Genomic DNA, 27,409 nt, shown 5'->3' with positions numbered 1-27,409 from the left:
TATTGGTTTTCCAAATCACGTTGGGTTGGCTGGCGACGTCGACCGCTCGCAGCCCGGCGCCATTTTGAGTTGGCCGCGCCGTGCCGCTGCCCCTGCCAAGTGCGGTTCGTCGGTCGCTAAGTGCGAATTACTTCGATTTGCAGAACTCTTAGGCTAAAAGCACTAAAAATGAGCGAAAAGTAGAGATCCGAAGCACACTGGGTATGCTGCATCGTTACTTTTTGGTGTCAACAATCAGAGACGATGCTCCGCCAGCTCCACGATGGCCCAACAGTGCCGTAACTTGCGGTGCTTAGCACGACAGCGTGGAGTGAACAAACATCCTGAGGGAGCGAAAGGTAGAGATCCAAGCACATTGGGTATGTTGCAGCATCGCATCCCTTTATCTACAATCAGCGATGAAGCGCCAGCGCTTCGTGATGGCCTGATAACGCCGTCACCTGCAGTGCCTTAGCGTGACAGTGCAGAGTCATCAGGGAGATTCCTGCCGCGAAAAGGCAGCGTAATCGTGACTGTGCAGATGAAGAAATACCTAAGCAGCTTTCGTTGACAGCCAGCAATGGCGCGATAGATCGAGCTTTCCGGTGAAGCTGGTGACGTGGCGCCAGCGGCAGTCGTAAAACGGTGTCCTGCAATGTGTGGAATCGGAAACCTTGACGAAATAAACTTGGTTCTGAATGTTTTGAGGGGCAAGATGAGCAAAGAACACGCATCGTTTGTTAAGGGCTGACTGTGACCATAGCGCCGTTGTGAGATACAACTGCGTGCCATAACTTCAGGGAGGTCGCAGTGCAAAGGCCCTCATCTCGGGTTTCAGCCTACCCCGTATTACCAAAGGAAATATTTGAAAAAAAAAAAAAAATCCGTGTAAGGGCCGCACCCAAACTTTCCAGGAAACACGCAAGAATAGCCTTCGAAATACATGTGCACAGGAGCTTCGAGGTGCCGCCCATGGATGGCGACCAAGGCCGGGGGTCACCATCATCATCTTTTCTTCTGCCGCGAGCTTCTGCTACTGTACTTCCGCTATCCGTATCGGCATCAGTATCGCCAGGTCTAACTTTGTTCTGTTCTGGCTATCAAAGCATGCGTTTTTTGGTGGTTGTGTTAGCGTGGTCGCTCGGCATAGTTGTTGCTCTCGTGCGCTGTCATTCTTCACTTTTTCATGAACTGCCTCCGAGCATTGTCACTGTTGCACGATGGGCAAGCACCTCAACAGCTACATGGCGGGCTTTAAATTGAAAGTAGTGGAGTTCGCTCTCGAACACGGCAAGCGTGCCGCGGGCAGAAAATTTGACGTGGACGAGAAGTGTGTCCGACGGTGGTGCAGAAAAAGGGATGCGTTGAAGAATACCAGCTCCAAAAACCGCGCTTTCCGAGGCAAGCCATGCAAATTTCCGGAGCTAGAAGAAGAGCTGCTACGCTATTCAATGGAAGTGCGGAACAACGGCTATGCGTTGACAACGGACATGTTGCGTGTGAGGGCACAAGCCTTGGCGCGTGCTAAAATCATACCACAAGGAGACTTCAAGGCTAGTGCCGGCTGGGTACGAAGATTTCTGAAGAGGAAGGGCCTATCATTTCGGCGAAGGACCACACTGTGCCAGCGGCTGCCCCCCCGACTACACCGACAAGGTGCTCAGCTTTCAGAAGTATGTCATCGGTCTGCGTCGTGAGCACAACTATATATTTTCGCGGATAGCGAACGCCGACCAGACCCCCGTGTGGTTCGACTGTCCCGAGAGCTGCAGAGTTGAACTGAAAGGAAAGAAGAGTGTTTTCGTGCGGACAACCGGCGCAGAGCGCCAACGGTGTACCGTTATGCTGTGCGTCACCGCGGACGGGCGGAAGCTGCCCCCCTATGTCATCCTGAAAAGAAAAACGATTCCTAAAGGCGTTTTCCCCAAGGGAATTGTAGTTCGCGCCCAAGAAAAGGGCTGGATGGACGATGAGCTTGTGCTCGACTGGGTAAAAAGCGTTTGGGAGAAGCGCCCAGGCGCCATGCTGGCCCGACGATCGCTCCTCGTCTTGGACAGCTTCTGCGGTCACTTGACGGGTAGGGTTAAGGAACGTCTGCGCGGTATCCGCACAGACATGGCCGTGATACCGGGCGGCCTCACCGGCGTGCTGCAACCCCTAGATGTAAGCGTCAATCGGCCTTTTAAGGTTGAATTTCGAATGCAGTATTCGGAATGGATGGCCAATGGCAATCACGACGAGACGCCGACAGGGCGGCTTAAGAGGGCATTGCTCGCGACTGTGCTTGGATGGATTTTGTCCGCGTGGAATTCCGTGTCGACCAACATTGTAACCCAGAGTTTCAAAGTGACCGGAATTTCAAACAGTTTAGACGGGACCGAAGACGACTTTCCGTGGGCTGAACATTTACCTGAACATAGCACCAGCTCGGAGTCTGAAGACTCCGTGAGTGATGCCTGAATGGTAAATAAATGCCGCGCATTCCAGATTAATTTGCTTTCACTTAAAAAAAAAAAATTTTTTTCGAAAATCGCGTGTATGGGCTGCACCCCGAAATTTGCCACCCGAATCTGGGAAAAAAAGTGCGGCCCTTACACGCGTTTATACGGTAAATCCTTTATCTCGGTCATCAAAATGAGTTTTTTCTCCGTAAAGCTTGACCAGCTGTAACTTTCCTCCAAGTCATCCTAGAATGCTCATTTATGCCTTATTGCATTCCTTGGTGACACTACATCATTTATATATAGAAATATTCTCCACAAGATCTTAGGTTTAACCAAGCTTCCTCCAAACAAAAGACAATTTCCATGTTAAGTCTTAAACTGTTTGCTGCAAGAGGAAACCATTTGCAGTGTTGGAATCAGCACATGGAATTGTACAAACAATGAAAATTTGGTGTAAATCTGTCCATAAATAAAGAAAATAGTTCTAAGAGGGGTGTCCCCTCTCCAAACAAAATCAAACTGCTATGACTTCAAAAGAGTTTTTTTGTGTGCAGATCCCCGAGGCTAGGCTACACTGTCGTCATTCACTTCACAAGTGTTTAATTTAATTAGAGTGGTGGGGGGAAATATTGAACCCAATTTTCTCAGCAACAAATGAGTCTTTTGCTGCCAACCAAAAACATTGACATAACCAAAAAGGAGCCATAAAATTATTTTTACACAGAGCAAAAGATACTAGATTAGGCTGTCCTCCCTGACCCTAGGTACATCTAGGACAAAACCATCTGACTGTTTTTAGTAAAAACTGATTCCCTATCTCATTCTGGCTTAACAGTTGAATCCCACTACAACGACATACCGGGGACGCGTGAAACATTTTGTTAAAGCAGAAGCTTCGTTGTCATGGAATCGAGCCAGAACATTGCCAGACTGGACGGGATAGCTCATGAACAATGCTTATTTTTCAAAAATATGTCAGCTTAGGCCTTTCCCCAATTGAAAATAAGCGCTGTGGCATGATTTTTGTGGTACTCCAGAAATCTCACACAATAGATGCATTCAAGTATTAAAAACACTCGCTACATTTTCCATCAAAACTTTCTTTTTTCTGCAACCACCCTTACTTTCATGTCGCGAGAATCTGTAGCGAGACCACGCTGCCTGGAGGCATTTTGGTGCGGACAAGGCGCGCTGCCCTTGCATCACTATGCGTTAAACAAGGTCACCTGCACCTCGAAATCGATGTTTCAGATGACGTGCTAGAAATGAAGTTGCTCCAGTTCTTTGAAGACACTTTGTGACACATGGTACGAACATGCTGATGGAGTGTTGTTCTGTTGAGACTATGCCTAGAACCACTGTCACACTGCCATTTACGCAGAAGCGCCTCTACTAGGGTCAGTGCCCAAGTCCACCACAAAGAGAAAAAATAACTAAAATGTTATCACGATGTTCGCCTGTGGTGCAAAAGCGAGACTAGAGTGCACCCTAGCTGGCAGCGTTCTTCTGCAGCAACGTGCCACTTGCCGGCATGCCGGGCAACAGCAGATTGTTGCACACCGCTTGCTTGATGTTGCTAGGCGTAACGTGATCTGCCATGAAGCCTCGGAAAAAGTGTTTTGCAACTAGCCGCGCCCCGCCACAGTGGCTAAGTGGTTAGGGCGCTCGACTACTGATCCGGAGTTCCCGGGTTCGAACCCGACCGCGGCGGCTGCGTTTTTATGGAGGCAAAACGCTAAAGCGCCCATGTACTGTGGGATGTCAGTGCACGTTAAAGATCCCCAGGTGGTCGAAATTAGTCCGGAGCCCTCCACTACGGCACCTCTCTCTTCCTTTCTTCTTTCACTCCCTCCTTTACCCTTCCCTTACAGCGCCCTTCAGGTGTCCTACGATATATGAGACAGATACTGCGCCATTTCCTTTCCCCCCAAAACAAATTATTATTATTATTTAACTAGCCGCCGCTTATAATAATAATAATAATTAATAATTTATTTCCGTCATTGATGGAGGAGATTGCGGGTAAAAGTCGCTTTAGGGGGAAGTTTGCGTTCACACAGTGTCTTCACAACTGAAATGAATGAAGAACTGATTTCCGTTATGCCTTTGTCAGTAAAAAAACTGAAAGGCCGCCTCGCAACAGCAGCCACGGTTCGCAAACACAGAGCCAGAGCTGTCAGCAAAACGATCGTAGGCAGACGGGCGCGCCGCATCTATTTTTATGCGCACGTGTGCACATTAATTCCGATTTCACAGGAACTAACGCTATTGAAAGTGCAAACTGACTTCGGCAGTTGTTTTCGGTAAAATCTAACAAGATACGGGCATATGTGAATGCAAAAAAAAAAAAGGAACGCTGCTTACTCAGAAAAAATTAACTGAAGCGGAATTTTGCTCTGAAAATTGTCCCTTGTGAGGGGAAACAATTTCACTGCCTTGCATGGTTTGCTGACGGGGAATCAGAAATACTTTGTTGTGAAGGAAATTTTGCTGTAGCGGCATTTGTTGTAGCGGGGCTTGACTGTACTGATGTCTGCATGGCAACAGAAAACGCATTTATCAGTGAGAAAATGGATTTTAATAATCTTCCTTTGTATTTCGTTTTTTGGTCTCTTCCGGCTTATAAGAGCTGTGGTTTTGGTGAGAGTCGTTTTTTTGTGATTGGAATGCGGTACCCTATTGTTACAGGCCAACTTAAACTTGCCCTTATTGTCCCTTTAAAATATGATTACATTGCCACCTACAAAAGGCAAATAAATCAGCTTATAACAGTACTCCTGCATGTTTTACAAGTTACATTAAACACAGCAAACAATCACTTTAGCTTGCAAAAGTGACATTACGAGCTCACAAAAAAAAAAAAAAGAAATAAGTGAAACATTGCACTAAACTAAGGTAGTGCATTACAACTTTATACGACCAGTGGCTGACCTGTAGTAGACAATCCTTCCCTGGACAAGGCACCGGCGCCACCCAGGGGGCACATGCACGGGGGACGAGAGGGCAGAGCCGGATTTTCTGCTTCCTTGGGTGCCTGCTTCCATCGCAGCAGTGCCCCTGAAATTCGCTCCTGAGTCATTCTTGGAGCACTGCAGTGTCTCAGGTGCTGGACTGCACATCGGACCTGTGTCAAGAAATTGCTTATTTCATTTCATTTCATGTGCTCAACGACATGAGCACTAATAACCAGAACATCTTGTGCACACAATACGACACCTATCTACTTGAAGCCCACCACGACATGCATGAGTGACCAAGTACTTCACCGGCCTTACCTCTGCTGCTTCCAGCACAGCAGCAGCGCAAGAAGGTAATCATCAAAGATTAAGAATCAGTAGACTTCATAAAATTTAGCTTAGGGCTCCATTATGTTACGCTCCTTCCCCACACACTTCAATAACCTCCACCGGCCACTTCCTTCACAAGCACACATGACATGTTTCTTTCTTTTCTCAGCTTCCCTGCGAAGCCCTAATAACGGCATATCCACATCTCTTTTATTTTCACATGGGCTCTACGAGGCACTATAAAGACGTCTCCTGAGCTCTTTCGTGCTCCACAGGCAGGAACCTACTAGCCTCTTTCATGCAAATAAAATATGTCAATTCAAAAAGAAATTCCACTTATTAAAACTGCATACATGCCTGAGCAGTGAGAAATATTAAGGCATGCAACAAATGGTTGGCACGAGCACAAGTGGTGAGGTTTTTCAAACAAATTTAAGAATTTTTTTAATGTGCAGTATGTCAAACATGCGTCCACAAGACTTTAAGTGAACAAATTCCATAAGCTCCATAAGCTGTATTAATATAAGGCAAATTGATACACATCAGAAACCTAGACATCTGTTTGATAGTGCAGTTCTAATATTAAGTTGCCGGGCGCTGGTCCAAATATAATTGCCTCCCTGCTGTGGTGAACACACATGGTCACACTTTGATGGTGGTGGAATGCAAAATGTGCGAACCAAGATAACGGGGTGCATCAAATAACCTGGCTCGAGATTACTTTACAGCCCCTTCACCAAGGTGCACATCATACATGATGTAATGTTTTGCATACTTGCCAGCCTGAAGGCTTTCAAATTCGTAAAAACCTTTGCAACCGGGTGGGTGGGCGGGGGACTGGGGACGAATATTTGGGCGACCGGTTTGTTGAGCACGCCATAACGCAACTCGGCACCACTTCGAGAGCCCGTCCAAACTGACCGATGCCAGCCCCTGGGCATCTGAATAAGTGAGCTCTCAAGGCCACAGTCCAGTCTGTTTGGCAGGACTCTGGCGGCAGTCCGGATTATCCGAACTAACGGGGGTTGACTGGTTGATGGGGGTTTAACATCCCAAAGCGACTCAGGCTATAAGGGACGCCACAGTTAATAATGAGGGTTGGGGAGCAGGAATAACCGTTTATTTAGTTCAGTCACATTAATGATATTTTACTGCACAATGTTCTAGCTGCTGCTGCTGATTTCACAAAAGTACATACTCGTCTCTCGAGATGGTGCAAGGTACCATCAGCAAGTGTTTTTTTTTTTTTACAGAATTTCAAATGTTTTTTGCAAATCAAATTTACTTTCCGTAAAACTTGAGGAAATATTTGTAAAATCATAATAGGGGACCAAATTCATACATTTTACAGAAAATATGGAAGAGTTGGCAGCTATGTGTTCAGGCATGCACGACTACCTTTTTCTTCTTCTACACCTAATTGGCCCAATTCTTTTTAACCCAACTGTGCTTCCTTTTTTTTTTTGCACCAAAAGGCCCCCAAAGTCCCCTTCGTTAACGCTACTCACACATTTTTTAAAACGGGCACCAAACTTTAATGAAAGAAGGAAGGCAGTGCGAGAGCACCATCTCCTTAATTGAGCTTTGACAAAGCAAACACACCCGTGGCCTGTTGCGGATATATTCAATCAATGTTTTCTGCCCTGTTAACGTTGCACTTCCACAAGGACAAAAAGTTATACATCAATGCAACTGTCAAGCAATTAGGCATATGTGCACTACATAATAGTGAATGGATGACACTGATTTCACACCCTTGCTCTGCCTTCTACACAAAATGACCCTGTCTATTTTTAATTAATAAATGCTTCCCCCTAGCCTGGAGCTTGGCTTCTTTGGGGTGAAATGCCAGGGTAAATGGGCCTTTGACCTCACCTTGTGCAGTCCAAACATGTTAGGCATGGCACCGCACCACAAATGCGCACACATGCTCACACACCTGTAGTGGAACTGCTGCTCCCGCCAGCTGCATGGTTGTGGTGGTGGTGGTGGAGGTGGTGCAACTGTGGCGGCCAGGCAGCTTCCGTGGCGGTGGCGTTGCCGGGGGTTCCCTCCTCGAGGGGGCAGGGCAGGGGTGCTCTCAACTGGGGGCCGTCTGCCGCCATCGAGGGGGCCACTGGGCCATGCTGCCTGCGTGGGGCCCCTTAGCCCCCACCTCGAGCTACCATGCCCCCGGGGGGCACAACTCTTTACAAGTGGCACTCCACCTGCGCACAATGCACGGTTATGAGCGCCGTCACGTTGTCTGTAGTAAGTAACAAGAACAAACAATTCACTCTGCTCACTCCCACTTTCATTGCGAATGTTGACTGGCTGCTGCGACACTGTATGATGAAATGCCAAAGGCGCCTGTGTGCTGTTCGATGCCAGCAAACGGTAACGAACACCATAGAGTTGAAGTTAATCTGAAACTGTCTTCTACAGTGACTGTCTCCCTCCTTCATACCCTCCCTCGAGGCCTTGGTTCAAGCGTCCACTGAGAGTGAGAGTCACTGTTTTTCTTTTGCTAACAACCAGTTACTATTATCAGTTGGAGCAACATTATGTTGAGAAAACAGCACATGCAACATATTGCCACTGAAGATAGCCATGGTGCAGAATGCTAAAATAGGAAACCATTTTTGTTTGCATAAAGAACAAACTTATTTTGGTCGTCAAAATGTAAATTTTATTACCCCGCTTAATAAAAACATCACCCCCCCAAAACTTCGTTCATCTAGCAAGTAGACATGATACTGTTGGTCTGATCAGCAACTGTACGCGTCTTTAATTGTTTAGATTGGTTTTATAGGGTTTAATGTCCCAAAGCGACTTAGTCTATGAGGGATGCCGTAGTGGAGGGCTCTGGATAATTTTGACCACCTGCTATTTTTTAATGTGCACTGACATCGCGCAATACACGAACCTCTAACATTTTACCTCCATCGAAATTTGACCGCCGCGGCCAGGATAGAACCCGCATCTTTCGGGTCCGCAGCCGAGCCCCGTAACCAGTGAGCCACTGAGGCGGCTTGCATCTTGAATCGTGCCATATATCACAGTATGCAGGTTACTGGCAATAAGAATGAAAACAGAGCCTTGGAAATATTCACTGGCTTTTTGCAAGCATGCAAACCCTATGCGGCCCGAGTTATATGCGTCCTGCGCACATAGCTTAAAGGGACACCGAGGACTATTCCGCCTAATTTTTGTTCTCAACAAGAGATGCACCTTTTGCCGCAGATGTTGCATTAAAAAATTTTCCTGCTACTCAAATAAAAATTGAGACGTTTACACTGAAAAGAACTTTGTGGTGGCCATTATGAAGTGAATGGCAATGTAGCCTCGACACTGTGATTCCACACGCAAAAAACTGTATAGATGTACAGATGCACATATTCTGCTTGCAAAACTGTCTGGTGATGGCAACACCTGTGTTTAAATTTTTTTTTGTGTCATTCTATAGATTATAAAAACTCCATTTTAAGTCAAAGTAGCATCTTCGCCACGAGAATGCGGTAAAATATCAATGAAGACCAACTCCAATTTGTCCTGTGTCCCTTTAAATCGCATGCAGAAATTACACGGCCTTTTGTCTGTATTTTTCTGCCTAACTAGTGTCTAGCCCTTGCTTACTGTATCACTGCGCTGAATTCCTTTACCACTATGTTTGCTGTATAATTATTTTCATCTACATGTTTGCTGCGAGTCATCTGCTCTGATATGTAATGAGGAGGTTAGGTCTTGTCAGGACACATCTAAGTCTCCTTTAGCCTCTCCCTGCAGACACCATGCAATGTTGCCTGAAATAAACTGATTGATTGATTGAAAGCATAAGCCCTGAAAGTAGTTTATAAAGCAGGAGGCTTTACGATTTGTGCACTGGCAAACCACTTAAGGCACACAAGTGGGGAAGAAATTTCTCTGCGTGAAAGCACTACATTCTTGGCTGCCTTAACCGGTGCTGGATACATAGTGTAACATGATGACCTATTTCACAAGCAATGAGTTAAGCTTGTTTACCCGAAAATCAAATTACGACAGATGCACGCTGAGACATCCAGCTGTGTAGGTATTTGGCTGCCAGCATTCTACTGTAAACTTCAGGTAGAAGCTGCTACTACATTCGTGCCCAGTTAGTTTCAATGTAGCATCAGTGCAATCAATGGCTTTTTGTACCTAAAATAAAAAAACTTGCAGCATTGGCTTGTGCAAGCTGGCGCAATTTATCGCAACAGTCTTTTATAAGATCCAGAGGGACAGTGCATGCAGCTTAATGAACCAGATGACGTCAATATTTTACACGAAAACACTCTTGTAGAGAAAATCTTATGCCACTGCCAAGCAGTGAGAATACTAAGCCCAGTAAGATTGAGTGATTAGTGCCCCAAGAGTGCATGTACATAATTTATACTCAGAACAGTGCTTGGATAAGCCAGAAAATTTTGTAAAAAAAGGAATGAGTGTAGCGATGTCCCTAGAGAATTAGGGCAACTGCACCTGGCCAAGGGAATTTGTAGGTGACCACAACTGCCCTGCTGCTTTCATGTGCAACCCTGCTTAATGAGGAGGGCCACTAAAATAAGAAAGCAGCACGGCAACAGCTGGTGCGGTATGAAAAGCGAAGTGTCGCACTTACATCGCATGAAGGGTGGCAAACTAGACTGTATAGTAAACGTAAACAGTATGGTGGTGTCATCTTTCCATCAACAATGTAAAGCCAGTTTTGTTTTTGTTTTCTTTGATTAGCTTGTGAGTTACACACAATAAAAATGATGCAACAGCAACCATGTTTAGTGCAAACTAGGGAGGAAGTCAGGGGCTTCGCTGGCAATTTTCTCAGCAACGCAGAGACCTTATAACAAAAATAGGATGCTGGTAGGGTTCCCAAAGGGTGAGCTCTCAGTCTAGCCTCCTTTTTTGTTTGTTAATATTTCCCCTTAGTGTAGTTAAGTCACAGCACACATCAGCCAAATCCCAAGTCTTGCCTAACATGCAGAGCGAGTAAATAATAGCAAATAACCTGCAAGGTAAAATAAGAGGTGGCTCTAAACACTGATGATGACAGAACGACTACAATGCAGAAGAATACAGAATCACCCTTCTTGGCAAATTTGTAGCATTAGAAAAGCACCAACCATGCTTTACTTAACACTCAAAGATGCTTGCTACTAATCAGAGTTGGCTCCTACCCGAAAATTGCTGAAATGCATTTTGCCAACCAGAACAGCTGGAATGATGCACTTTACAGAGAGCAGCAATTAATGTAAGGCCATTTCAGAGCAGTAGCCTGTGTTAACACTGCCCCTCTATCTCGTTTTAGCGCTTGCCGAAACTTTACTTCTGACCCATTTGTAACAAAACAATGCCCAGTTTTTACCCCCCCCCCCCCCCCCCCCCACACCTCCACCTGCCCCCTTTAAATTTTGGTGAAGGCTTACTGCATGTGACTTGTGAGCGTAAAAAGCGAGGGCTAACTACATAGCTTCGAAAATTTAGACATGTGTGCTAACGATGGACTTGTTTTCACGTTTTCACCGCTCCGGCTGAACTTTTTAAATGCGAAATGTTACGGCAAATGCTACGCGAGGACGCTAAGACACACACACACACACACACACACACACACACACACACACACACACACACACACACACACACACACACACACACACACACACACACACACACATACGCAAACACACACACGCGCGCGCGCACCAAACAAACCAATGACAAGGAAAAAAAATAAGCTCTTAGAAATGCAAGCACAGCTGTACACGCGTGGACCCACATAGTGCCATATCTCTAAAGCATACACAAAAAGGTATCGCAACATAAGCTGCTCAACCATTACACATGAAAGGTTTTGCTCCGTTGCAATAAACAAACGATCGAGCGAAAGAGAAACAAACACGAACTTTACGGACGGTCCTCTACCAGCCTTCGCAGCGCCGGTTGCGCGCGCTGCCGCAACGAAACCAAAACTTCAAAAGCGAAAACGCGCCTGGCTCGCGCAGTGCGCGCACCACATGTCGGCATGACTGTGCCCGTCCAAGCGGCAAACCAGCTCCTGGCTACCCGCGAATGAGTCAGACGACGGAGTGGTAATGTCAAACGGTCGCAGTTGGCAGCCGCCAAACAAGCGCCCCCCCCCCCCCCCCCCCCCCCGCTCTCCCCCTCGATAAGGTTACTATGTGCTACCGTTCGCGTCGCGAGCACCACCGACAACACCACGACCACCACGCACCCACACGGTTCTCAACCTCGCCTTTATGGCGACCACAGCAATCAATAAAAGCACGAGGAACAACCGCGGCGCCGACGCCGACAGGCCTGTCAGCAATGATACCGCGCTGCACTTAAGCGATTACGTGTTTGCGCTTCTATACTTCACGGCAAATCACAGTTTACGTTTCTGCGGGCCTCCAAAACAACCCGCAGCCCCCTACGCAACGCACCCACAACGAAGCCCCACCGCTGTCATGGTTATTTTGCAGGATGAAATTCGAGAAGCAGTCGCAGAGGTAATCCCCATTAATACGTAATATAGGCCTACTTATAAATGCTTCGCTTAAACAGCTTAAGCCTATTCATACGTAGACGTAGAAACGAAGCAAGGTTAGACTCGGGACAGTACCTCACACGTCGATGGCTTCTGGGCTCATAAGGTTTGCTTCGGAGGTCAGTCCTGACGTCCGGCTGAGTAACGAAACGTGGACTTCACATGAAGACGAAATTAATCGGTGTCAAATTAACACAACACCTGGGCCTAAAGTGATACTACGGGGTCAAAATCGGCGGATCAAAAGCAAAAGCGCGAGCGCCGAACACAGCACCTCCAGGACCCAGCATGGCGAAGTAAATTCCAGTCGTCGGGGTCCACACGTACTGTCTTTACACTCCTCACTAATCCCACCGAACTGTCTTCACACGGTGCAACAAATGGATTATAGAAATCTTGTTTGCTACTCTTTCGTGTACATCACATTCAACCGTAAAAACATGGCTCGTTTACCCACAATGCAGCGCGGCTTACTCGCGAACGAAGGGCATCATTAACTTCCCACAATGCATCTCTGTGACTGGCCCGCCTGGAAACGAGAGGACGAGAGTAGATAACTCGTGGCACCAACGCAACAAGCCGTGTAGCGCAGGTTGTGGGAGCCCTTTCCAGCGCAGGCGGCGCAGGTCTTGTAGACGGCTCACTTGGCGTTGCTCGTCACCCTGCTTAGGTCCCTTTGACGTCCGCGGACTGCGCACATACAGAAGGTGAGGTGTCGCCTTCGGAACTTACTTCACTTGCTTTGATTGCTTCTGAGTTCACTTCGACAACTTTATTGTGACTACTTTGAGTTGCGGAAAACTTCTCGCAGAGGTCACCCTTATTGTGCACTTAGAGACGTTTGACGGCCGTTTTTGTCTCTTGTGTTCGCTTAACCCTGCGTTGCTTTTTCTACAGAAAACCATGGATCAGGTTATGGCATTCATCGACCCGTTCAAGCAGCTGTCAAAGGACTCCATCAGGCTCATCAAACGTTGTACTAAGCCGGACCGTAAGGGTACGTCCTATTTCTTGGGTTCTCACGTCGTTGCAGCTTGAACTCTTACCGAAATTTGGTGTGTAAACTCTGCGTCCACAAAACAAGTGCTGTACAGAATTTAAAGTAGCCAGTAAAGATGACCATCATTAAATCTTTGCGAGGGAATGACCGGTCCAACTGGTTGGAAGAATGTGCTCTGCTGAGAGCAGCTGGATGCACTATGATGCGTCACATTCACGATTACGACCGTAAACCCATTAAATTTGTGAATACTTTTAACTGTAGAGAGTCAGACATCACAAAGGAGTTTTCTAGTGTGCCTGTTTTTTATTTCCTGTTGTGTTCCCGGAACCAACTGACCCAGTTTTGTTTTTTCTATCACAGAATTCCAGAAGATTGCTATGGCTACAGCCATTGGGTTTGCCATTATGGGATTCATCGGATTCTTTGTCAAGCTCATACACATCCCCATCAACAACATTATTGTGTAAGTATTAGAACCACTTACAAACATATCCCATAGCTTAGTTTTAACAGTTCTGTGCAAAGTTCTAACAAATATGCCTTTCGTAGAAAGCGCGAGCAGTGTGTTAGCAAGCTGCAGGGGTACGCTTGTCAACTTAATTGTGCTGAGAAAATGCATGAAATAGCAGATAGTGAAAATTAGTCCCGATTGGATTTGTGAAAGTCTGTAGAATTATTGTATTGCTGGCCTAAGGTATGCAGTGCACCAGTTTTGTTCCTGGTATGGATTGTATTGTCAAAGTACCTTCACGTTTGCTCATGTGGTTACTGTTGGTGTTGGCCAAGTTCCCCTTTGGAGGTTTACTATCTCTGTCTAAGCAACCTGGCTGCATGGTTTTCTCCTCACTTGTATAGTGGAGCCCTTATGGCACCCTTAAAGATAAAACGGTCTCAAAAGGTAAGGACAAGTGTTCTCCCTACGTTACGGAGGACGAGTTTGAGGGGTGCCATAAGTGCTCCACTATACGGCTGAGAAGCAAATCATGCAGCCTGATCATTTCAGATGAAGACAGTTCTTTCGATGAGGCAATAGCACCATTTTGGAGAAACAGTAGAGGATTTCAAAATTTTAAGTGGTGGGGTTTAACGCTTCAAAGTGACACCTGCGTAGTGGAGGGCTCCAGGTTAATTTAGACCTTCTGAGGTTCTTTAACGTGCGCTGACATTGCACAGCACACGGGCACCTTTTGCCTCCATTGCAACATGGCTGGTGCATGCTTTTTCAGTTCAACCATTTTCTTTCAGAAACATGGGATCAGTCTAATTTTTGCCAAGGTCTAAGGCATGACCTGTTTACTGTTTCGCCAGTCTCATGTATTCTAAATGTATCTGGCACATTGTTTCTGCATGCTGTCTTAAATCTCCTGCTGTGATATGTGCTTTTTGCTTACCACCTGCCTTTACTTACACATGTTGGATGGTGGTTTTTAGACTTTATTCTTGGTTTGCACTTTTCTGATATCTTACAAATCTGCCATCTCTTTTAAGCTTTCTGTCTTCCAGACGAACACTTTCTTTTAGCATGTTTTGTTTTGTTTATGGGGCTTAACATCCCAAAGCAACTCAGGCTATGAGGAACGCCATAGTGACGAGCTCCGGAAATTTCAGCGACCTGTGGTTCTTTAACATGCACTGACATCGCAAAGTACACGGGCCTCCAGAATTTCGCCTCCATCAAAATTCGACCGCCACGGCTGGGATTGTCATAAGATTATTATTACTAATATTTCACAAGGACTTTAAAAATTATCCCAGAGTTTGATGTTAATCTGTACCACTTTGCATCTTTTGCCCATTTTCTAACAGCTGCATGTAACACAAACACATACAGTATTAACCTAATTTCTGCTCATAACAAAGCTTGTAGAAGTATATTCAGCTAGCATACACAGCAGTACATTAAGGTAGTGCTATAATCTTGGCACTTCGCAAACTTGCTTTATTCATATAGCTGTTGAAGGGATTATAAAGCGAACTTTGAAAGGCATGTTCTGATTCAGTGCAATTGGTCAACTAGTGCCTTGTTAAAAATTGAAAAATTTATTTAGGCGGACCTGAAAGGCAGTTTTTAAATTTTTGCCTTTGTTGGTTAGTTCCACTTTGCCCACAAAAGCGCCAACATACTGAATTCAGTCATAAGAGCTATCTGTATCACTTCTGTCCTTCACACAGTCTCTTGGAATGAGCTTTGCACAGCAACTTTGTCTCCAAGTTCTTTCACGGCATAAAAATTCAAGAGCAACAATAGTTATCGATTGGCATTATGGGGATACTACTATACCTAGGGATCACATCAAATGCTATTTGTTTCTTGCTGGTGTGTTCTGCTGTACAAATCACATTGCTTGATCTTTGCATTTATTATGGGTAACAACACTAATAATTGGAAAACAGTGCATGTCACGTCCTTTGTCCCAAAAGCAATTATTGGCTAGGTTTAGCAATTTGTGGCATGTTAAATGGCTACCTCCCATTGTTGAACTGTCACTGATGCAGTGTTAAAGTGTACTTGGTTGCTGTATTGCTCCTATTTGACATGCGTAGCAAACTTTCCAGCCCTCAGGTATGAACCAAGATGTGAATGATAGGAGTCTGAAGAGGATGGAATAAGTGGGGAAATGGGAGACATATTGATGATATTGATGACGCATGCACCAAGCAGTGGCTGGCATATCACCAGCTAGCTGTACATAGTTGAGAAAACCCACACAGAACAGTTTTCTTCTTTTTGCTTGTTTTGCCCCTGTTAAGAACTTTGCGGGTACTGATCTTATGGAAAAGCAATGCTGTTGCAATATTTTCCGTTATATTACTTTCTGTTCTTACAGTAAACTTTACGTTAAACAAGAACTGTTCAGGGTCATTGCGGATGCTGATGCTTGATTGGTACTTATAATAAAACTACTGTCCCTAGATTGAAGCCTTGCTACATATGCGCTGTTGAGAGAAGCAGACTTACATATGCTGAATTAGGCATTTGTGCTGTTGGTCAGAATGTGACAAAAAGTGCCAAGTGCAATATTTATGCTATTTATAGGCAAATTTCTGTCATCCCTCTGGCACCCACCATACTTCTGTGATTGAGGTCAGCACTGCCAAGTTTTTCTCTTCAGCACTACGAAGCAACTCGGCATTCAACAGGATGTTCATTGTGCTGGGTCAGGCAGCATGCTTGCTGCAGATGCTAACTTCACTTTAGCATGTTGACGCGGTGGCTTAGTGGTTATGGCGCTCGTCTGCTGACCCGAAAAACACGGGCTCGATCCCGGCCGCGGCGGTCGAATTTCGATGGAGGCGAAATTCTAGAGGACCGTGTACTGTGTGATGTCAGTGCATGCTTTATAAAGAACCCCAGGTGGTAGAAATTTCCAGAGCTCTTCACTACGGTGTCCCTCATAGCCTGAGTCGCTTTGGGACATTAAACCCCCATAAACCAACCTATCTTCTTTCCATGTCAGGAAATCCTTTAACAGCTAGTAAATGTATTGCTTTTATTACCTTTTATATTTTATTGAGGCTAGCTTTTGATATGAGGAACAATTTTGTATTCAGAACTATAGGTAATGCTGATATGTGTGTGTGTGTTCTTTTTTTTTTTTTTTTTCAGAGGGTCCTAAGAAGTCCCAAAGGCCACAGCTTATCTCCGCCCCTGTATATTACTGCCCCCATGGTTCCCTCCAATAAATGAGCATATGTCTTTTTCACTCAATGCATTTGTGAAATGATTCAAATATTAGTTATTACAAAATGTCTACAAAATATGGCTTACAATGTGTACTCAGCCTCCCACGTACGGCAGTGCACTCTTGCTTTTCATGCTTTTATTGATGTGAAGGCTGTCGTGATCTCTGTCAGTGTTACTTATAGCATGATTCGAAAAGACCAGCGCGGAAACAGACAGGGACACGAGAAGAAAAAAACACTGACAACAGGACGAGCGCTAACAACTCTTTATTGTCGAGGAACACCCAGCACAATATATGCCAAAACACCACGTGACAGTCAGGGGGCCAAAGATTACAACCTAATCCACAGTCATCGAGGGGCGGCCAACACATGCTTGAACCAGAAGGAAAAACCACAAAAAGTGAAAAAAAGGGGTGAAACCTTATGCAGTGAGCATATCAAAAGTACTTTAACCAGCAAAAAAAACCAAGGAAAAAAAGTACTTTTGAGATGCTCACTGCATAAGGTTTCACCCTTTTTTTTTCACTTTTTGTGGTTTTTCCTTCTGGTTCAAGCATGTGTTGGCCGCCCCTCGATGACTGTGGATTAGGCTGTAATCTTTGGCCCCCTGACTGTCACGTGGTGTTTTGGCATATATTGTGCTGGGTGTTCCTCGACAATAAAGAGTTGCTAGTCAGCGCTCGTCTTGTCGTCAGTGTTTTTTCTTCTCGTGTCCCTGTCTGTTTCCGCGCTGGTCTTTTCGAATCATGTCACACCAACTCGCCCAAACGGTAATTTTGATTACTTTTAGCAGTTTACTCAAGTGTGGCTCAGTCTTTTGTGTCTATTGTACTACATTTCTAGCACACACAATTACTGGGCTGAGTTTGCTTGGTGTACAGGGAGCTTTACCTCATCTTGTAATATTTTGGCATTGGATAAAAAGCTACAACGCATACTTAGTTACTCGAGACTGCGTGCACAAAAATCATGCCGTATTAAACTCTTGTCCTCAACAACTTTTATTGCCGAAGCCATTCACGGGACCATTACATCTAATCTACCTAGTATAACTAAGCTGGTTGGTTTCCATGCCTTATGATATTTGGTCATGGAGGAATGTGTCGGGTAGCAATGCAGAGCACGGCCATGATCATGGCGTTGATTGGCTGACAACAGCTCTAGTTTCCACTTAAAGAGCAGCAAGCTGTGAGACACTAGTTATGGCTTAAGCTTTTGTGTTTGCTAACATTCACTAGTACCTCTGTCATGCGGACACTCTTGCTCCCAAACGAATTAATTAGGATCAGGCTTAGTGCAGGGGGAATTGATGGTCTGCATGGTTTTCCTATGTAAAATTTCTCTCGCCTGGCCGTGGGGCCGAGGGGGTAGGCGCCAACCCTCCCATAAAACTGCCTGAATTGGTGCAGATCCGCCATTGCTGCACAGGTAGTTTCATTTGCGATCAAACCTAAACCTGCTAGATGCTCTAGGTTTTTGATCTGAAATGAGCTGCTACCATTGATACCCCTTTATGCAGAAAACATTCAATTGCAAATGAGAAGCCAAACTGCTTTCTCATTTCATAACTGGGAAATTATGTGGCAGTGTTCCAATTAGGTGTTCTTGTTTGCTTTTTTTACTTCATTAGGAACCCATTTGTTCGCTGCAATTTATACAACTACAGGTGCATGCAGTGTCACCTGGCATATGATAGACAAACACATTGGTCACCATTTAAGTAGGAACATGTTGCAGAGTTTCCGAAAATTCTAGTGGGATTGGTCTCAGCCAGTAGCGAAAGCACTAGGTATGTATCAAATGGTGCCCCCCAACTCGAGAAAATGTCTCAAAGAAATAATTACCCGCTCTAACTTGGGCCAGAGATCTTTGGCAGACATGGCACCTGTCCACTGCAATGCACCAATGGTACCTGTGGGATGCACATGACTACAGATTGCCTTTGGGTTTACATATTGCAGTGTATTCACTGCTGCACAGTCACAAGCAGTGTGCATGTTTTGCACATAACTGTTGTTCCTTTCATCAGTATTGCTCTTGCGTTTTCAGTGTACATGCCAGTGGCCCACCAGGCTCTATAAGGGCACTTGAAATTCAGGCATATGAGCATTTCCTGGAGCTTATCAGTTGTCGTGATGCCTGCATTTTTATACACGCATATGAGAGGTTGTGAGTAGCCATAATAGGAAATGGTTAATGAGGGGAAAAATGGTGGGCAGGAACCGGGAGTCTTGCTAATAATCTGCCGTAGAGGCCGTTCATGGGGCTGTTGAGGTGAGGAAAGGGCTCGCCAATTTTTTTGTAACTGGAGCTTCCCGCATTGATGTGTTTCCGCCTTCATTTGGGGTGATAATCTTGCTTGAGTTTATTTAGTGGTGTGAGGGATGTGCTCATTTCCTGGCTGAAAAAAGCAGCTTCGTGCTGTCAAAAAACGGAGACAAATGCAATGGGCCCGACCATTTGAATGCACTGGAAAAAAAAAATATTGCCCACCTCAACGGGAGAAGCAGTGAAAGCGTATAGAGTTGTGGATCGGTAAGCATTTAGTGCTTGATGGGGGACAGGCAAAGTTATGTGTGAGGAGCCATTAAAACAACTGGATGACAAGCGATGGGCTGTGGATATTTTCAGGTGCTTGCATCATTTTAATGTGGATTCTGGGTTGAGAAGGAAAAGAATCGAAACAAGTGTAAGCTTGAAACAGTATGAAATCGTTGCGGAAAAAACAAGCAGAAAAGACGCATTCACAAGAAGGAGTAGGCTGGAAGCATCTACGCCTTCCTCTTGTGAACACGTCTTTTCTGCCTGTTTTTCCCCCAATCATGCACCAACTTGCCCATCAAGCTATGCTTCTTCAATAATATAAAGTAACTTCACAGAACGTTTAACAAGGATGTAAATGTTGGAACTGTTAAGGATGGATAAAAATAAATTTTGTGTTCCAAGGCCAGCACTTTGCTTTTGATACTTGTGCTGAAAGCTCGAAATGCTACGTGCAGAAATTAGATGATGTAGATGCCTTCAGGACAAATAAATAACGAACTGTGTCCTGATAGAGGTAAAGGCTCTGCAGCTACAAATAAACTAGGGAATAGCGGAGATCCGCGAGGCTTTGTGGCCTAGAGTGGTCAAGGTGCAAATTGTGCTACATCCTGTGCTACAATCAAGTTTTTACTCGCTTTCGCGCCAAGTTTCGCCAAAAGATCTATGTAAAAATTTTGCGGACACGAAGCCGAAATTGAGGCCCGCGCTTTCAGATGTTGGCTTTGCGCACCTTCCACTACGATGTCACAGAGAAGTAGATTTACGGGAATATTCGAAATTTGGAACAGTTTCTAAATAGAATCTGCTGTTCGATTGGAGACGCATCTTGCGTTCTCCATCCGAAGTAGTGACCAATTATCCGCAAATCACGGAATTTCTTGCTCACCTGGAGTCGCGGTCAAAAACTAGCGTTTCTAAACAGCGCTCACTATCTTGACATACACGATCTTGCACTTGTCCCATTAATGAACCTGCGCTTTCCTCGTGTCATAGGTCGTAGGTGGTTGATTGAGTGAAAACTTTATGAAAGAATGGCAATCCTAGAGCTCTGGGTGGTCCGCCTATTCCGGCAGCCCATCGGCCTGCGCCGCAGCGCGGGCCCTGCGAACCAGTCCTCGTTGCTGGTCGGGGTCCTCGCTGTGCAGAATGGCCTCCCACTGCTCCACATTGGGATTATGAAGTCTGTCAATAGCGGTTGGATTGTCATGCCCACACCATGTGAAAAGCCGTAGCTATTTCTCCACAGTGTGGACACTCTGGTTTGCAGAATGATGGGTATCATTGGCGGAGTGTAAGTGGGGTTACGAGAGTGTCTGTTTGTAGTCGGCGAAGGGTTCTTCCGCCCTGTCTAGAGTTTTGTGCGGTCGATCGCCAGCAGGCGGCAAAAGCGCACGCGCGGTAGTGCTAGGCCTTGTATGAAAGGAATCCATTGACGGTCATTGAGAGCCGCCGCGCTACAGTGGACCAGAAAATGGAAGTGCAGCTCCACACGGCACGCCATTGCGTCGTGCCACGACGCAGCCGACAGTTAACTGTATGCGAACCCGCTTACGAAGGATGCAAATAGGCGCCAGTGCTCCTACCGTTTTTTATCTCTATACGATGCGTTGCGCGCGCGGAAACGCGGCTTGCAGAGTGTAGCGGGACGGGCGGAGCTGCGGTGCGCGCTCACTCCAGCGGTGCATTCGCGATGACCGCTTCCACCCTGCACAGTTTTCTTCTGTTGGAAAGGTCTTTTAGGGCCACATGGGATGGGAAAAGGCCCAAGGCGGGAACAAAAGCCTTGGAGCTCTTTTTCTCGCGGTATAGTTTCGTTTCCGCACTTTCGGTCGTGCGCGCCCTCCTGACTGCGTCGACGGAACTGCAAGAAAATATTGGTTGCCGTCAGTTTTGTCTCAACTATCTCACGAACCCAACCAGACGGACTTCCGTCAAACTTGTTTTCGTTCAAACTGCATCTATAGCAGCAATAAAATTAAAGCCGCGCGTAAACACGTAGAGCATCATTTCAAGTGTGTGAAGCTCAACCTGTCTGGCGTTCTTGTCAAAGCGCGCTTAGAATGCGTCCGTCACTGTTGTGAACAATGCAAAGCACGAAATCATTAATGTGAAGTTTTAACTAACTGCCAAAGCTGAAGGCTGAAATCGATCGAGCATTGCTGATGCGCTAATAAAAAAAAATAATCCTGCCAAAATCACTCCTCTCATTAGCGTTCAAATGCGAGAATATTTATGAGCCCATTACAGGGTTGCGTGCTGCGGAACCAATACGAGAAATCTAAGCGGGCTGCCCCTCGTCGAGAAAGCCGTAGTTGGGCGTAATTAATTTGTCAACGCGGTTTTCCAGGCGCTGTAAGGGAATGTATAGAAGGGGTGGTGCCGTTAGCATTATAGCCCGAGCTGCCGTTTCTCGTTCGTTTGGCGAACTCTATCGTTCCCTTTCACCAGCAATGAACCATTTCGTGCCCCTTCGCTAGCAATATCCGATGTCATTCCGCCTGTGGCATTGCCCAAGCTAGAATCACTGGGGAAAAAAAAATTGACAGTGGCTTAACTTGGCTAACCCTGGAATTCAGCGAAAAGCAAGGAAGATTGAGGCTCAACCATGGCAGCTCCGCTACAAGCTCGCGACAGCCGTTCTATATATACCCACACGACCACGTGGCGATGACGTAGTATCACATGGTCTTACGACAACCCTGTCATCACGTGGATGTCATCACGTGGCTTCACATCACCCCATCGGATGTTCTTAAGGTCAATGGTCAACCTATGTCAAAGGTCAACTAAAGGTCAGGGGTAAAGGGTTCGACGCCATAACTTTACCACATATGGTCATACACGGCTAACGTGCCTGGGCTGAAGGTCGTTCAAGGTCATTCTCTGGCCCACGCGACGACTGGTTTACCTAGCGTAGTGAAGATTTTTGCTTCAAAAGACGGGAAATAATACCTGGAGGCTTTAGCTTCAAAGAGGCTACGATTTTTTTTCGTATGTCTTGTTATTTTTCACTGTGAATAACAACTACTGTGTTCAGCAAAATCTTTTTTTTTCCCGCGTGCTCATTTCAGGGTGTTTTTAGAGAAAGAGCGCTATAATGACGACGTATCTGTTAAAGGGGCTGTGAAAGGGGGCCTCAACAAAGATGCGATGTGCCTATCATGCTTAAGGACCCCGCTTCACAAATATCCTCCAGCAAGAATTTTTTAGATGCGTTTTGTGGAAGCTGAGTTATCTGTAGTCAAAATTTTGAATTTCCGCGTCTTCGTGCTTTTCCTTCTCCTCTCGTCACTTTTTCCACGTTGAAATGTCGGCGCTCCTCCGCCGGCCCCTCGCACTTGGCCCCCTCCGCCGGCCGCCGACGCGCGCGAACCAAAGCTAGCAGTCCGCTGCTGACGTAACGAGCGCTACATGACGTAACGAGCGCGCATTCGGGCGAAAGCTCAGCACCGCAGGCAGCCGCTAGGCGCGGAATCGGGAGTTTTAAAAATTTTATTGTAAATTATCGGCTCGCTTTTGAGGTCTTGTACGAGGCATGAACGCTCGTTGGCATGTACATAATTCGAGCATTTCATAGATAACCTCAAACAACCTTTTCAGGGACCCTGTAAGGGTATTTAATTTTTAATTTTTTTACTGTAATTATAAGGAACATCTGAACTTGCCGGCTGAGAGACCGAAAATTTTGCTACAACTTTTTTTTTATTGTGCTGCAAGAGCTGGAATCTAGCTACAGCACGCATATATTGTTTTGCCAGAGAACGCCATTTCCTCCTACAAAAAAAAATAAAATTTCTGCTACAAAAGGTGCTACAAAAAACCAGTTGTCAGTTCGACCACTGACTAGTAGATATACGTGCAAATGAGAGTAGTAGGTGGAGAATTACGCGGAATGTAACTAAATTTATTAGAAGAGGTGGTGGTCACTCAGGTTATTGTCAGGATTTGTAGTTTAAGGCAACATTTTCCCGCTGTTCAAATGGGAAAGTCTGCGTACGTCCACGCAAATAATTCTCGGTGACCTCTGGGTTTTGGAGTAGAATACATCGGTGTGCTCGCTGGCGCCAAGTGTTTTTTTTTTTTTCTGTCGTCCGATGTCATTATTTGGCCACACAGTTGCAAAACTTTTGAGTGAATGGCAGTTTACCGACTTCTTCAGAACCGTATGGGGCGAAATTCAGCTAACTGCCGTGCGCAGTGAATTCGGCTGAAGTTCATGAACGGTGATTTTCCACCCTTTTCATTGTCATCGTTAGTCAGTACCTCTTGTGAGTGGAATGAGGTGGAAAAACGCTTGCGCGGGTTACTGGAAAAAAAAAATATAACCTCGAGATTACGATCGGAAGTATAGCCGAACACACCATGTTGAATGCTACTGCAGCATGTTATTTATTTTAAGTAGTAACAGTGTGTGCAGGCCGGCAGTTAGTGAAGAACAGCGTATATTGCCGATAGGAAAGGGGTTTATGAAGAGTCAGGAACGTGACGTAATAGGTCACGACGCTAGGGTACTGTCAGGGTGACGTCAGAGTGACTCAGCTCTGCTACATCTTCCTTTTCATAAACAGTTTAACGTCTCTCCGGCAGTGGGTAGCGGCAGGGCGGGAGACGTTGTCGTGTGCTTCGCCGTAGCTCTGGGGGGTCGTGCGCGACGTCTGGGTTCTCAGATGCTGGAGGATCGTCTGGCCGAGGTATTACGTCTCGTATGTGCTCCCGGGTCCTCCTGATCTCCCGGCCGTCTTCCGTTTTCAGGATCGCGGAACGCGGTGTCTCCGCTGGCCTCATGAAGACAGCAGGCGCCCATGTCCGATGAAGCGTGTCGTACGCTGTTATCTGCTGCCCCTGCGTCAGGGGAGGCAGGTGTCTAGAGCCACGGTTGTAGTAGGTTGCGCTGGCGAATTTCCTGGAGTCAGTTGTGCACGGTTCTGCTGGGCACCGTCTCTGGAACCAAGTGTTCTGCCGATACCGGGAGCAGAGTTCTCGTCTGCCTTCCCATAAGCCTCTGCACAGGGCACTTCAGCACAGGATCCTTGGGGGTATTTCGCCACTCGAGTAAAGCCATTTGGAAGTCTGGCATGCATCCTACACGAGCACTGCCCTCTCAGCCATTGCGTTAGAGCGTGGATGATAAGGGCTCGAGGTGACGTGCGCAATACCTAGCGTGGTTAGAAATTCTTTGACTTCTGCGCTGTTGAACGGTGGGCCGTTATCACTGCACAGCTTTATGGGCAGTCCATGAACAGCGAAAATTTCCGCACACCATGATTTGAGCAGTTTTGCTGTGAAGTGTTGGAATTCATGTATTTCGAAGAAGAATGAATAGAAGTCAACGATTATGGCAAACTGCTGGCCACCGTAAAAGAAGAAGTCCATTCCTCCCATTCTAATTTCTTCTTCCCGCTCTCAGTCAGTACGACATTGAAACATTACAGGCATTCTATACTATTACGCACATTAAGCCATTGTCCAGTCTTCGATCTCCAAGTTAACTGGACCTCAGTCCTTCCCTCTTCCAATCTATCAGGCTACATCCTATTACCACTCCTTTTCCCGTCAAAACTTTCCTGTATCCAGCAATTAACCGCCTGTGTCTTGGCCACTCCCCCGTAGTGGGTATGTGCCAGCAACGTCTGAGGCCTTCCTTCCTTCCTTCCCATGGTAAGCTAGGTACTTCGTGGCTCAAAAGTGGCATCTTCGCATTGCGTGGTAGATGCGTTTGGCAGATTTTGCAAGCTTTGGAGTACTGGTCGATCTCCGCACACAATCTTGGCCAAAACATGACACTTCTCGCCCGCTCTTTCATTTTATCCGCTCCCGAATGTGCGGCGTGAAGAAGACGAAAAATTTCCGCTCTCTTCGAATGTGGTACGATTGCCTTATTACTGCGAAATAACAGGCCGTCCTGGGTGTGTATCTCCTCCCGGTATGACCAGTATGGGCGGACGGATCCGGGGACATCACGCTTGTCGTCCGGCCAGCTTGTTTCCGCGTATCCACGTAGCTGGAGCAGAGCCGGATCGCCATCGGTTGCTGCAAGGAGGTCCCCGAGACGTTCATTTGAAGCAGAAACAAAATCTAGCACATTTACTTGAAACTGCTCTGTCTCTTTAGCCATGCATTCTTTGCTGGGAAACCGCGACAAAGCACCTGCGAGAAATAGTTCTTTGCCCGGTTTGTAGATAACATTGATAGGATATCGCTGCAGGGTCAGTCTCATGCGTTGCAATCGAAGAGGACACCGATGCAACTGTTTCTTGAACATCGGCACCAAAGGGCGGTGATCGGTCTCAACGGTTACTACTGGCTGGCCATAATTGTAATCGTGGAATTTTGTGCAACCGTGCACAATAGCGAGAGTCTCTTTCAATTTGCGCATACCGCTGTTGTGCGCCTGTGAGCGACCGAGACAAAAAAGCGACAGGACGGCCTTCTTGAATAAGAACAGCGCCAACTCCCAATTGGCTGGCATCGACTGAGAAGATGATAGATTTATTCGGGTTGAAGTAGGATAGCACAGGTGCTTCTACCAAGGACTGCCGCAACTTCTTAAAACTTCATTCCTGCTCTTCGGTCCACACCCACGCAATGTCTTTGCTCGGCAATGTTCGGAGCGGTGCAGTCACATCCGATATACTGGGAATGAACCGCTGCACAAAATTAATCATGCCAAGAAATACTTGTAGCTCCTTACAGTTCTTGGGCGCTGGAATTTTTAGCACATCTTGAACTCTTTGTGGGTGTACTCGCAGGCCTTCTCCAGTGAAGATGTGGCCCAGGTAACGCACTTGGGGCTGCAAAAACGCGCATTTCTTCAGGTTCAGCCTAATATTGTTCTCTTGACAGCGTGTCAACAGGAGTGTCAAGTGGTAGTCATGTTCCTCTTTAGTTCTTCTCCAGAACAATATGTCGTCCATAACTACCGCCACGCATGGTGATCTTTCTAACAAACGGTGCATTGCCGCTTGGAAAATCTCTGGAGCAGAGGAGATTCCGAACGGCATGCGAAGAAACCTGTAGCGGCCGTACGGCGTGCTCATTGTGCAGTTTTGAGCTTGCCTTGTCCAATTTAATCTGCCAAAATCTTGATGCGGCATCTAAAGTAGAAAAAAAAAACACAGCCCCGAAAAGTCGCGGAACTACGTCCTCTATTGTCGGCATCGGATAGTTTTCTCGCAAAAGCGACTTTGTTCTTTTTCACTACTGTGATCATGGGACCAGACCGGTCAGTAAGCTCAATTACCTTTTTTATGACGGCTTGTTCTTCCATGCGCTGTAGTACCGCTTTCACCTTGTCTTGAAGGGCCACAGGAACTCTTCTAGCTGGCACGACGACACCCGCGGCACCAGGCTTCAGCTTCATGTTGTACTAGAAGTATTTTAGCTGGCCGAGCCCTTTGAAGACTTCTACAAAAGGCTGTGCTGGTGGGTAGAGTTGGTCATGCTGAATGCTCTGCAAGCGGCTGATAAACCCCAAACTTTGGGCTGCTGTACCACTTAGTGATACCGGCACGTCCTGCTCCACATTGAAAAACGTTTCTTCGTGATCTTTGTCGTTTGCAGAAAGCAACAGCCGTACTTTCCCACAGGAAGTGGTTTTGTGCCCAAAAAATGCCGTAAGCGTGAACAGGCAGGTCAGTTCTGGCTTATCTGGTAGTTTTCTAATGTCCTTTCTTGAAATCACGCAGTAGTTTGTCCCCGTGTCCAATTCGCACTTCATTGGTGTGCCTTCAATGTCCACAATCGCACTCCAGTTGTCTGCCGTCAGTGTGTGCACCGTCAAAGTTTCCAAGAAGTAATCCTCGTCTTCTACTTACAGCTCCCGCAAATCTTTTCTTCTCTGAATCGCGCCTCGTGATTGCGGCAACGACTTGCAGACTTGCGCGAAGTGGTTGCGCCTGCCGCATTTCTTGCAAGTTTTACC

The 27,409-nt window shown here is 46.3% G+C and overlaps 3 protein-coding genes across 3 annotated transcripts in view; 1 reads left to right on the top strand and 2 right to left on the bottom strand.

The window, feature by feature from the left end:
• The window catches only part of LOC144136393 (uncharacterized), a 62,230-nt gene extending 49,509 nt beyond the window's left edge, over positions 1 to 12,721 (bottom strand). Inside the window, exons 1-3 of the mRNA XM_077668678.1 lie at positions 12,330 to 12,721; positions 7,650 to 7,917; positions 5,355 to 5,547 (exon numbers count right to left, since the gene is read on the bottom strand). Coding sequence (XP_077524804.1) covers positions 5,355 to 5,547; positions 7,650 to 7,815 — 359 coding nt within the window. The 5' untranslated portion in view covers positions 7,816 to 7,917; positions 12,330 to 12,721. The remainder of the gene's footprint in view (positions 1 to 5,354; positions 5,548 to 7,649; positions 7,918 to 12,329) is intronic.
• Positions 12,722 to 12,809: 88 nt separating this feature from the next.
• LOC144136394 (protein transport protein Sec61 subunit gamma) lies at positions 12,810 to 16,961 on the top strand. Its single transcript, XM_077668679.1, has 4 exons — positions 12,810 to 12,961; positions 13,152 to 13,251; positions 13,618 to 13,720; positions 16,865 to 16,961. The coding sequence occupies exons 2-4, from the start codon at positions 13,158 to 13,160 to the stop codon at positions 16,872 to 16,874; spliced, it is 207 nt and encodes a 68-aa protein (XP_077524805.1). The 5' UTR covers positions 12,810 to 12,961; positions 13,152 to 13,157; the 3' UTR covers positions 16,875 to 16,961.
• A 7,096-nt stretch (positions 16,962 to 24,057) lies between these two features.
• On the bottom strand, positions 24,058 to 26,848 carry LOC144094577 (uncharacterized). Its single transcript, XM_077628496.1, is given in 5 exon segments — positions 24,058 to 24,376; positions 24,378 to 24,502; positions 25,364 to 25,563; positions 26,180 to 26,279; positions 26,729 to 26,848. Coding segments are annotated over 5 exon segments (864 nt in total).
• Positions 26,849 to 27,409: the final 561 nt, after the last annotated feature.

This window comes from Amblyomma americanum, chromosome 6 (assembly GCF_052857255.1).
Source record: "Amblyomma americanum isolate KBUSLIRL-KWMA chromosome 6, ASM5285725v1, whole genome shotgun sequence".
In the NCBI taxonomy this organism is placed as follows: domain Eukaryota; kingdom Metazoa; phylum Arthropoda; class Arachnida; order Ixodida; family Ixodidae; genus Amblyomma; species Amblyomma americanum.
The sequence above is the reverse complement of the archived record's forward strand: the minus strand, read 5'-3'. Positions and strand labels throughout refer to the sequence as shown.

Coding starts and splice junctions, on each gene's coding strand:
- LOC144136394 (XM_077668679.1), top strand. CDS start 13,158: ATGGATCAGGTTATGGCATTCATCGACCCGTTCAAGCAGCTGTCAAAG. Junction 13,252..13,617: donor TACTAAGCCGGACCGTAAGG/GTACGTCCTATT, acceptor TTTCTATCACAG/AATTCCAGAAGATTGCTATG.